Below are 12,258 nucleotides of genomic sequence, written 5' to 3'. Positions count from 1 at the left end.
TCATTCTTTTCTTTCTTTCAGAGGTAGGCTTTAAAGTCTCAGTTTTTTTTTATATGCAAACAAAAAGCAAGAATATTTTTGGGTCTTTCAAAAATTTACATCTGTATTCCTGTGGGTCAGAAGGTGAGAAGGATCTCTCTCAGCTCCCTGTTCTTGAAGAGATGTTCTCAAAGTGTAGCCAGCAGAACCCTGCATTGGAACCAGTGGAGAGGTTTAGGAAAAAAAAAAAAGCAGATTCTTGGGGCACCTGGCCGACTCCGTGGGTAGAGTGTGTGATGCTTGATCTTGGGGTTGTAGAGATTACTTAAAAATAAAAAAATTAAATTAAAAAAATATGTAGATTCTTGAGGTACAGAAGCTCTGGGGATTGGAGGGGGCATGACCTAAGAATCTGAAGTTTAAAAAACACACTTGGGGGCACCTGGGTGGCTCAGTGGGTTAAACCGCTGCCTTCGGCTCAGGTCATGATCTCGGGGTTCTGGGATCGAGCCCCACATTGGGCTCTCTGCTCAGTGGGGAGCCTGCTTCCTCCTCTCTCTCTCTCTGCCTGCCTCTCTGCCTACTTGTGATCTCTCTCTGTCAAATAAATAAATAAAATCTTTAAAACACACACACACACACACTTGAAGGAATTCATTTTTGGAATTAAACTATCCTTTCAAACAAGTTATAACTTAAAGTGGAAGAAGTAGTTATAAATGCATTAAAGCCTTCAGCCACATTTTTATTATCCATGATGTTTATTTTAGTCTGACTAGTCACCAGCCTTCAGGTGAACTAGACCCTGCAAAGGTACTCGCTTGGCCTTACGTGTTGCTCTTGAGCTGATGGTAGATATTTTCCAGGTGCCTCATTCAGCTGTGGTGTTTCCCCTGCAGCCCTAGTCCTCCATCTGTACCCTCTTTGCCTAACATGGTCAGGGTGTTGGGTTCAGGTAGATAATCTGAGGGTAATTGCACGAAATCCTTGGCTGAAGGCATCAAGCTGAGGGTCATACTGGGAGCTTTGCCAGACTGTAGTGCGACACCTTCTTCTTACGTGGACCTGGCTGGCATGGGGACTCCACCTCTAATGGCCTCCTGGTCGATGCGCTTACGTACTGACATCACTGCCCTGGGATGTGGCTTCAAGAGTTCCATTCACATCACATAGCCTTGTGCAGCCTTCTCTTGCACCATGTCTGCTCCTGGTGGAGATGCTCTTGGTGCCTTTCTCTGGCTCTCACTTCCGTTGTCCACAACCACATTCGCTTCATGTGAGTGACCGAGAAGACACTAAGTGTTCCTTCTCTCTGGAGTTCTATACCGAAACTTCCGCCTCTCTGCTATCTTCTCAGATAGCCTTGCCTGCACTTAAATTTAGCTTCTTCCAAGAAAAGCTTACCACTATACCTCCAAAGAAATCTGCTCTTCCCTGAGTGCTTTGTCTTGTCTATTTCTGTCATCATCCCAGATTCTAAACAACGCTGTCATTTTTGACTGCCTTTCTTTCTACAGAGCCGGGGTCTTAGCAATTCTACTTCGGTGGTGATTCCAGGATCCGTTCCCTTCCTTGTCTTCCTGTGGAAGCCATCCTAGCTCAGGCCCGCACACTAGTGCCCAAAGGCTTTTCTGCCTCTCCCTTTGTCTTGCTGCCCCATCCAGCCCACCTGTGATGATATTCCACAGCACAGCTTGGGTTATTTTGCCCCCTTGCTCAAAGCTTTAATGATTCCCATCTTCTTAAGTATGAAGTCTAAATCCCTGCCCATGGCATGCAGAGCCCTGTCCCCACTAGTTCCAACTTACATTTCCAGCCCCATCCTTCCCTGTGCTGCCCGGCATTCCATCCACACTGGGGAGCTCACTACTTCTAGCACCTCTTCTTCTCTCGCCTCTGCCTTTGCTCCTTCTTGCTGCTTTCTTTCTTCTTTCCTTCTGTGGCTGAGTGATAGAACACTTCCTTCAAACCCAGTGCACCTGTCCTGTGAAGCTTCTTGGGTATCCATTTGCGCCCACCCCAGGATTAGAGGCATTTGGGATACACTGTGAAATCTCTCACTGCAGTGGAAATAATGTAGTAAACACTCATTTGAGGGGTGCCTGGGTGGCTCAGTCGGTTAGAGCCTCTGCCTTCGGCTCAGGTCATGATCCCGGAGTCCCAGGATCAAGTCCTGCATCGGGCTCCCAGCTCCATGGGGAGTCTGCTTCCCCATGGGACCTTCTCCTCGCTCATGCTCTCTCTCACTGTCTCTCAAATAAATAAATAAAATCTTTTTAAAAAAGTCATTAATGAATTACATATATATTTTCATGTGCATATCCTATATTGAGTTTTGAACTAGCAGACTTTTACTAGTTCTATGTGCATGTGTTGTTTCTCTCTTCAGACACCAGAGGGCACAAGTGAACGCTTAACTAACCCCTCAGTTCCTATCATTGTTTTGCTATTCTTTTTTTTTTTTTTTTTTTTTTTTAAAGATTTTATTTATTTATTTGTCAGAGAGAGAGCGAGCGAGAGCAAGCACAGGCAGACAGAGTGGAAGGCAGAGTCAGAGGGAGAAGCAGGCTCCCTGCGGAGCCCGATGTGGGACTCGATCCCAGGACGCCGGGATCATGACCTGAGCCGAAGGCAGCTGCTTAACCAACTGAGCCACCCAGGCGTCCCTGTTTTGCTATTCTGAAGGACATTTGTGTGTGTGTGTGTGTGGGTGTGTGTGTGTGCGCGCGCGCATGCGTGCCTGTGTGTGTGTGATTGCACACACTCAGAAAAGACCATCCAGAGAAATGGTAGGGATGGGAGCCTGAGAAAGTGTGAGAGACAGTCCCAAGAGATAACTGCCCACAGTGGATGGTCATAGGAGGAGCAGAGTGGTCCACTACGATGTGGAAAGAGTGACAGTTAAGGATTCAGGGCGTTTGGGGTGCCTGGGTGTCTCAGTGGTTAAAGCCTCTGCCTTCGGCTCAGGTCATGATCCCAGGGTCCTGGGATCGAGCCCCGCATCGGGCTTTCTGCTCAGCAGGGAGCCTGCTTCCTCCTCTCTCGCTCTCTGCCTACTTGTGATCTCTGTCTGTCAAATAAATAAATAAAACCTTTAAAAAAAAAAGGATTTGGGGGGTTTGTTTTCAACACAGGAAAAGTGAAGTGGGTTTGTGTGCTGCTATGACTGGTGCGGTGGAGGGGGTAATGCTGATGACGCGGCAGAAAGGACCCAACGCTTTGTTGGGTCAGTGTCTCGCAGATGGGAACTTTGGGCATGACACGGGGCCCACGAGTGGTGCGTCCAGCTTAGAGTAGAAGGCAGAGTGTGTGGATGGCGATGCCTGGGGTTTGTGAAATTTTGCTTCAGAAGCATCTGATATTCTTGGTGAAATGAAAAGCGAGGTCTCCAGCTACGATGGGAACACGGGGAGGAAATATGTGAAGTTTGAGGAGAGAAGAAAATGAGTGCACGTCTCGGGTAGTCAGAGTGGGAGTGGCAGTGTCTTTGCTGAGGGCTTTGTCCATGGTGGGCTTGTCGGGATTGTAAGGTGAGATTGGTGATTGTGTGCGTGCGTGTGTGGATGAGTACATGTGCATGAGTGTGTGCGTACGTGTTAAGTTGTGTTTAGCTTCAGAGTGTAGGGACAGAGCAGTGGGGTGAATTCACCAGGCTCTCATCAATAAGACAAAGCAAAAGCAGAACAAGTTTTTTTTTTTTTTTTGAATTTTATGAAATATCTGATAGAATTTTGGATGGGCTCAGCTTTCCCTGATTATTTAGTTATAGCTTTAAAGTCATGCCACTGTCAGAAAGCAGGTCCCTTTGCTTCTTATGTGGTGGGACGTTTGAGGTCACATCGTGCATCCACTGTTCTTGTCTATTGGAGGAGGTTCACTTGGCTTTTGAGCCTTGTTTTATTTTTAAAAGACTTTATTCATTTGATAGAGAGAGATCACAAGTAGGCAGAGAGGCAGGCAGAGAGAGAGGAAGGAAAGCAGGCCCTCTGTGAGCAGAGAGCCCAATGCGGGACTCGATCCCAGGATCCCGAGATCACAACCTGAGCCGAAGGCAGCGGCTTAATCCACTGAACCACCCAGGCGCCCCGAGCCTTGTTTTATTTTTAAAAGAGAGTTTCAATGATTTTTTTCAAGGGAGCTCAAATCAACACAAATCATCCAACAGAGATTGTGTTGGGAATTTTCACTAACGTGAACTCATTATTACCCCCATCATCCTCTGTGGAGTCTAGGTTAATCGTCACGCTTGGGGACTTTCGCTGGTCTGATAGGTGGGAAATTGGATATGAGTGCAGTTCTCAGAGGAATGAAGTTTAGCCTTTCCTTACAGGTGTAAAGATCGTCTGAATATGTGTGCGAGAGAGAGAACAGAGACAAATCTGTCCCTGTCCTTGCTTGTTTGGGGGCACGGTTCTTTTCTCCTCAGTGTTGAGCAGCTATGCATTTGATTGGTAAGCCCTTGGTCTTTTGTATGAGCTGCAAGCATTTTTCTAATCTGTTTTGCATCTGGGTTTGGACTTTGCCTCTGGGGGCAGTGGTAGCACTGGCTGCCCGCGTGTCGTCACTTATCGTAAAGTAATGGCGACATGTGGAGGTTCCTGTCCTGTTACTCACGACTTCTCCCCCCGCAGGAGGGAGTAGAAGCACAGTCCCTCTTCGGGAATCTGGCCCTTGGGTTTTGCAGCCAGAGGCCATCCGAGTTCTTGCCAATGTCCCCTTTTACTGGACTTTCACTCGTGTTAAACCTTCTCATCTCCGAATCCCTCATACAATTCTTTACGCCGGTTGCCATCGCTTAGCCACTGGTCGCTCAGACAGCCCTTGGTGTATTTATTTTGATCCTCACTCGGTGTGCAGACTCGAGGAGAGCAGAGGACCTGCCTCGCCCACCACCGGCCCCTGCCACCAGGCCCGGCATCGGCTGGGCCATCGCTGAGGGGCCAAGAAATGGGCCCCCACGCCCAGCCGTGGCGGACTTCAGGGCAGCACAGGGGAGTAACTGGAAGCCCCCTCCCCACCTAACCCAGTGCCCACTCGAGAGCAGACCCTCGGCTAGGCCTCCTGGGCTGGACCAGTCCGTGCACATGGCTCTAACCTAAGCAACGTTCGCCAGAGTCCTGCCAGCTTGGCTTTTCCCAGCCTTTTCTTACCCCTCCTAGGACTGCGAGAACCTCTCCACCCCGGAAGAGACCAGGCACGGACTCCGCGGCTACCTCCCTGGTCCGCCTCCACTTTTCCATGCTCAGAGACGTGAAGGCCACAGGCTGAAGGAAAAGAAGCTGAAACCAGCCCAAGGGTTGCAGAAGCCATTGGTTTTAATGGGATTGAGAGAGGGAAGAGATGGGGTCCGAAGTCAGGATGGTGAGCCGTGGGTGTGGGTGGGCAGGAAGGAGTGCTCCCCGCCCTCTCCCCAGGCATGGACCATGGAGGAAGAGCGCGGCGAGCCGGACAGCGGGATTTTGCCTCTCGTAGCAGGGAAGAAGAAAGCAGATGCAGAATCTAGGGAGAGACATGAAGGGGCTCGTGTCTGTGTGGGTAGGACGGTACGCCCTGTGTGCATGTGTGTGCAGAGGAGGGTGCCGGGCTGGAGGCAGGAAGGAGCAGGGGGGCCGAGCACTGAAGCAGCCTCGAGAATAGGATCCAGCCCTCGAAATACAAACCGGCTGAATGGGCAGCTCCTCGCCCTCCACCCAGACCTCGTCCCGGTCCCTGGTGTGCTGCCGCCCTCCTGCTGGTCTCTGCTTCTACTTCTTACGCCCAATCTGTGCCATCAGGAGTGCGTTGGCAGCTGCCTTGGCCTGCAGGTTCTTGGCCTTGGCAATGTTGAAGAGGATGTTCATGATATTTGTGGGGACATCAAGGGACAGCGTGAGCTTGGTGTGCCGGTCACTCTTGGCCTTTTCCTGGTGCGGCCTGCCCTTGAGCTGAGCTGGGGGGAGGTATTTGTACCGGGCGCTTCCCGCTCCACTGCTGCCCCCGGAGCCTGGGAAGGTCCTCTTGCTCTTGCCTTCTTCCTCCTCCTCCTCCTCCTCCTCCTCCTCCTCTCCTGAGGAGGGGTCTTGGCTGGGCAGGTAGGGGAAGCCTCTCTTGCTCAGCGGTGGTACATCCTCCAGCGAGCTCCTCCTGGCTTCCGACAGGGCCGGGTTGATACAGCCGAAGAAGGACTTGGCTCTGTACAGCTTCTGGGAGAGGCCCGGCCGGGGGGCCCCTGGGAACAGCAGCAGCAACAGCAGGAGGTGGGCTGGCTTCAGCATCTCTCCCTGGGGGCGAGAACAGGGGTGTGAGAAGGTTCAGTGCTCGGGAGGACAGGGGTTCAAACTCAGTAGGGCTTTGGTCATAGTCTACAACGGTTCTCAAAGTGGGGACTCGGGGCCAGCAGCAGCGTCGGGAAGTTGGTGAGAAATGCAAAGAATTCTCAGGTCTTGCCCCCAGAATGACTAGATCCAAAAGTCCGGGGCCAAGGATCTGAGTTTTAATCAAGTCTTCAGGTGATTCTGATGGTCGGTAAAGTCTGAGAGCCATTGATCGGCTGGTATTGATGACTTCTGTTTCGTCCAGCTTTGCTGGCCGCTGCTGGCCCTGCGAGATGAATGGCGAGTGTGCCAGGGGAGCGTTCCGGGGCTTACTGGGGTTGATGACTTTTAGTTCTCTTGTCCTTAGTGCTGCTGACTCAGTGCATCCCTATTGTTTAAAGACTGTGGTGGGTGGTCCAGTCAGTGTGTCTGAGGCTGGTCGTTAAGACCCGTCCCCCTGCTGGGCTATCAGTATTCCTCGGGAGCAAACAGTTGTGAATTTGTTTGGTTTTACCACAGAATTTATGAAGTGAAATTCAGTCTGGTCTCTGTGTAGAGATATTAAGTACTTCACAAAAAACACCTGTGTTTTCTAGTGTCGAAGACTGATGTGACCTCAGTCCTAAAACGATCGGCTGTCTCTATTATATGGAAGTTCTTGGTTATCTATTTGACTGAGTGAGAGAGACATGGTTTGAGAGCCAATCCAGGGACACCCATGTCCGAGGACGTGCCATTCCGGGAGTGGGTCCGTGCCTTCAAAAGCAGGGGAGGTCGCGCTGTTGTCCAGGGCCAGCAGCGATGCTCAGAGGCATGAAAGGATGCATTTAGTCTTTTATTTAAAAAAAGAAAGAAAGAAAAGGAAAAACCCTAAATTTAGTGTAGGCAGCATGTGTGGCCATGACAACGTCCAGCTCGGTGTCCCTCCTGTACCCTGGACTTCGGGTTTGAAGCCATCATGGTTGTCGGGCCACTGCGGCACTGTGCTAACCCAGCAGGGACATGGGCTTGAGCGGGGTCATTCCCACCCTGCTGCCCTGCCTCCTTTGCAGCAACAGCTCCCCGCTGACCATCTGAATTTGGGTTGGGTGTGGTCACTGGGCCTCAGGCAAATGGTGAAGGGGACAGAATTCACCTCCTGCGTACTAGGACCAAGCCTGCCCTGCACCACAGCCCCCGTGGTCTGTCCTGTCTGCGCGCTCTCCAGCTCTGGACCAAGGATGCAAGGTTCATTGACTTCACTGTCACCCTCTCTGAAGCGTGAGAAAGAAATGTGAGGTCAAAGGTGTGGGATTTCATCGACTCCCCTCCCCCAGGAAGGACCGCTGGCTGTGCTGGGCACCCCGACATGCTGACCCCCTCACCCCCTCCCAGGAGGCACAAAGAGTGAAGGGTTGCCCTTGGGCTGCTTTACCTGAACCTGGAGTTTATTTTCTGCCCGAGACATCCTTGGTTCTCACAAAAGAAAGCGAGAAAGGTGTGGTTAGCTGTCAAACTTGGGGGGCCGCTCCTATAAGGTAGTTTTTGAGGAAGTGAAACAAATTGGATAAAGAAATCAACATGGGGTCCTTCTGGGCATTAAGAAGGCTGGACTAGTGGGCCAGTGGTGCCATGCATAACGCGTCTGACTACGGATCAGAAAGAAGACTGGACTAGCACAGGATCCTTCTGTTTTCTGTGGTGACAGGCAGAGGTGGGGGGGCAGCAGGCTGTCCGAGGCTGAGGGCTGGCCTCAGCTCTGCAGATCATCGCCAACATGACCTGCAGCAGGTCATTTCCCAGAAACAGAGAGGGAACGAACCCATGCTGCCTTCCCAGTTTCTTCAGACTGCGAAGGGATGGGGCCAGAGCTGAGCCGGAAGCACCCGAGCCCCGTTCTCTCTCTAAAGCAGAATCCTGGGAGGCCTCACGTGCACACGGACCTGGCAGGTGTTCCTTAGAAGCCTGGGGTTTTCCTGGACACTCCACATGTGTCTACCGCCTTCCTTTTCCTTTCCCTTAAGAAACCAGCTGGATTTGTTCGTCTGTTGTTTGTTTTTACATCTTAAAAATTTCGAGTTTATTTTATCCGACAGTTATGAAAAACATAGGTGATCCTTGCTTTATGTGCTCCAAATGCATGCCCCCCCCCCCCCCCCCCCGGGTCTGGGCATGCGGTGTTGTGCAGAGAAATCAACACGGACTCTGGGGTTACGGGGACCCAGGTTCAAATCCTCCCCGTCCTTTGCGCAAGCCCGTGGGCAGGGTGCTTGACCTCTGTGCCTTTCCACTTCCTCATCGGATAGATGGAGACCGCGGTAACTGCCTCATAGAGCTTACACCCAGCTACTTAATAAAGGAGGCCGCTTCCTCTCCGTTGACACACAAATCATCTCCAGTTCCGATTAGGATAGGATTCAGTTCACGTATAACCGTCTTGGAAGCCACATCTGCATCTACTTATTTTTATCTGTGTGTCTCTCTACACCTACATCTCGACATGCCGGTGACTCTGTTCCACTAGTTTGACCCTGCAGACCCGTCCCTTTGTTGTGTTGTATTTCTGGATTTTCGGTTTTGGCGTTCTCCCACATTCTCCGTCCTCAGCCCGGCAGGCTCCCCCCGGCCCTAAACTCCGTCTCAGTCAGCTGCTGTCAGCTTTTCGAGGAGCTCAGAACCACATGGGGGGTTGGTTGTTCAAACGTGGGCTGCAGGGCGCTGTCCCGGGGGCTTCTGGATCAGTAGGTTGGGGAAGAGGCCTGAGCTTTTGCCTCTCGAACGTGCTCCTGGAGGGCGGTCCGGGGACAGCACCGTGAGAACCGCCCCTGTGAGCGCCCCCTGTCCTCCTGCGAGCTCCTTAGAATTCCCGGAGAGCATTCGACCAAGGACGACTATCTCTGTGGGAAAATGGACTCTTTTCTTTTTTTTTTTTTTTTTTTTTTTTTTTTAAAGATTTTATTTATTTATCAGAGAGAGAGAGGGGGAGAGAGCGAACACAGGCAGACAGAATGGCAGGCAGAGGCAGAGGGAGAAGCAGGCTCCCCGCTGAGCAAGGAGCCCGATGTGGGACTCGATCCCAGGACGCTGGGATCATGACCTGAGCCGAAGGCAGCTGCTTAACCAACTGAGCCACCCAGGCGTCCCTGGACTCTTTTCTTTTAATGTCTTTTAATATTGTGTTCAATAACCAGACAGCGGCTTTCTCATTTACCCAGCTAGTTCCTGGTTGTTTTGTGGAAACATAGGATGAATCGTGGCTTTAGCTGCCTTACTGCCTGGAGGCATCTGGAGCTTTGGAGCAGTTTCCAAGGGCTTGTAAGATGGAAAGGATTTAAAGACTCAAAATGCTGGTTCCCAGAGAAAGGGTTAATGCTGGCAGGGAGGTTGTGGAGAGAGTTTAGGGTTTTCCGGGCAGGAGGGAAGAAGGTCTCCAGGGCAGACAGACGCCCTGTGCTCCTCAACACAAGTGCGATTCAGGAGCAAGCTGCCCCTCCTCCATTCTCTGGATTCTTTCGCTGTCACCCCTAGTGAGTGTCACAAAGGTTTAGGCGGTCCCTGCCACCTGCTGTGAAAACCAGCCTCCCCTCTAGTTAGATGGAAGAGAACAGAGCTCTCCGTCGGTGCTTTTCGGGTTTGGGTACCTGAAACTCCCCTTCTTTTGGGTTCCAGCAAGGACTTCTCGGGGTGCTTCTCAGAGCTGTCCCAGAGTCCCGCCCGAGGACCTGAGGCCGCAAGGGACCTGCGCCAGCCTGGGGCAGAGCACCCTGAGGGAGAGGGTGCCCCAAGGGGAAAGGTACAGGTGGTAAAGCCAGGGGCAAACAGCGTCGCCCTGTGCCAGCCCGTTTCCCATTTTCTGTGTTCCGGAGGTGAGGAAGGCGGGGTGAGTCCCCGTATTACAACCCCCACCCCCCGCCCCGTTTTACCCCATTGGTCTGCAAACACTGTCAAGCAGCTGAATTTAAAAACCACTTTATAAAAACCGTGGCTGCCGAATCTAGAGGGGTTTTATGCATGTCAACACGTGTTAGAGTAAGGAGCTGTTTTCTTACAGTGGACTCCTGGAAGTGTGTATGTGTGTCACGCACGTCCCCACAGAAAGGCTAGCAGCTCACCCCCCAAGTGAGCCTCCAAGGAGGGTGTCTGCGTGAAAGGCTGCTTTCCCCGCAGAGGGAGGAACAGCAAGGAGAAACAGACCTGCTACAGAGAATGTGTGCTGGCGGTGTTCGTAGTCACCTTATTTAACCCATTCTCAGAAGTGGAGTCCGCGCGCGCGCGCGCGTGCGTGTGTGTGTGTGTGTGTGTGTGAGATCGCCACTAGATTGCCATGTTTGAGGAGAAAATTGCAAACACGACTTCTCAGAGAACTTGGACATCAGAGACATCAAAATCCATCTTTATGTTCCCTCCCCTTCACAGGTAGCACCAAGTCATTACGGGTGTCTGTCCCCTTCCTCTAATGTCCCCAACTTGGCAAGGGACAAAGGACTCTGGGTGTTGAAGGCAGAGGACCTGGATTTGAAACTACCCTCTCGCCCCAACTGCCCCGGGGTGAATCAATCACTGGGCTTCTCCGCGGGGCCACACAGCCCGAGAAGGAGACATTCCCTGCCCCGCAGGTGTGCAGAGAGGAAACAGTCAATCCAGGCCAGCACCCTCCTGCCGGGAATGACGGCTTTGCATTCACACCCACCTCCCCTTTTCTTCGGAAACATACATTTGCAAGAACCTGTTCTGCCTCCCATCTATCACCCTTGTAAAGCAGGTCTCTCTGTACCAGCAAAGGGAGGGTGGGCTTCTACTTACCTCAGACGCACACTGTGGGGTTCCGCACCCTGCTCCCTGGGCTGTGACTAGGGGCGCTTGCAGCCTTGGTCTCTCACCCCTCTCTGGTCCCCAGCATGTCCTGCTTAACCCAGGTCCAGTACATTCATCCTTCATGGACGAGTCCCCAGCCCAGACCTTACCTGTGAGTGGCCTTCGCTCTGGAGTCGAAACCCTCAGCGAGGCAGGCGGCAGCTTCAGGACCAGGAGGTCTGCCCCAGAAACATCCCCTTGAACTCCTGTCTCCGCTGGGGTCACTGCTCCTTCTCTTCTTGTACTGTTCCCAAGTGGGCCGTGATATTTCCTCTCTATGGAAACCACTCCACTCCCTCGTGTTTATATATAAAAGTGACAGATCACGGGGTGGATTGTAATTCCAGACGTGGTGTCTACACTGGGATGCGATTGCATTTAAAATACGCCCGGACCAGCTGTCCGCGTCGTGGAGATGCCGTGGAGATGCTAGGCACTCTGTATCCTTGACCCCTCCTACACGTCTCCCCACTGGCCCTCCCATCGCCTCCCACTTCCCCTCCTGCCCTAGCAACCTGCTCATTGATAAAAAGAATAAACGGTCTGTTAAATTGAGAAGCAGCTCCTTTGAAGAGTTTTATTACTGATCTCAGTTCTCCCTGATTCCAGTCTTCCTATGCCCTCAGCACTCTACCCCTCCTTTTCAGAATGGACAGAGGTCCTGCTTTGAAAGTATGGAAGGTGACTTGAAGTTCACCTGTTGTCTTGTGGTTCTTGTGGGTCCTGACCTGCTGTATTATCTCCCGCTACTCACAGAGCTTGGTAAGGCTGTGTTCATCAAAGAGCACATGAGGGGGCAGGCACCGTGTACCTAGAGCTTCTGATGGAAAATCAGAAATTTGAATTTTACCCATTTTTTTTTTTCATCCATTCATTCAATATTTTTAGAGCCCCTGCTGTGTGCCTGGTACTGGCAGGGCCCTGAGGAACTTAAAGATGTTGAGAACGCTGTTTTCACAGGCACCTCTCCATTCTGGAGACTCAAGACAGGTAAGGGGGCTCCAGGAGAGGAGAGCAGAGCTCCGGACTGAAAGGTGGTTTGACAGGGAGGGAACCAGCGAGGAGGAGGCCCAAGGTCAGGGGAGGCAGGCGGCCGGTGCTGCGGCAGGACACCGGGAGGCACCCAACACTCAGGTGAGGGGGTTTCAATTTC

The 12,258-nt window shown here is 51.9% G+C and overlaps 1 protein-coding gene across 1 annotated transcript; it reads right to left on the bottom strand.

The window, feature by feature from the left end:
* Positions 1-5,478: 5,478 nt before the first annotated feature.
* UCN3 (urocortin 3) lies at positions 5,479-11,482 on the bottom strand. Its single transcript, XM_059183713.1, has 2 exons — positions 11,216-11,482; positions 5,479-6,239 (listed from the first exon to the last, which is right to left on the bottom strand). The coding sequence occupies exon 2, from the start codon at positions 6,231-6,233 to the stop codon at positions 5,724-5,726; it is 510 nt and encodes a 169-aa protein (XP_059039696.1). The 5' UTR covers positions 6,234-6,239; positions 11,216-11,482; the 3' UTR covers positions 5,479-5,723.
* Between the last annotated feature and the right edge of the window lie 776 nt (positions 11,483-12,258).

Source organism: Mustela lutreola, chromosome 8, assembly GCF_030435805.1.
Source record: "Mustela lutreola isolate mMusLut2 chromosome 8, mMusLut2.pri, whole genome shotgun sequence".
Taxonomy (NCBI): domain Eukaryota; kingdom Metazoa; phylum Chordata; class Mammalia; order Carnivora; family Mustelidae; genus Mustela; species Mustela lutreola.
Note: the sequence above shows the minus strand (reverse complement) of the source record. Positions and strands in the feature narration are given on the sequence as shown.

What these genes read in the sequence shown, in the direction of transcription:
- UCN3 (XM_059183713.1), bottom strand. Translation starts at nt 6,233, where the DNA reads ATGCTGAAGCCAGCCCACCTCCTGCTGTTGCTGCTGCTGTTCCCAGGG.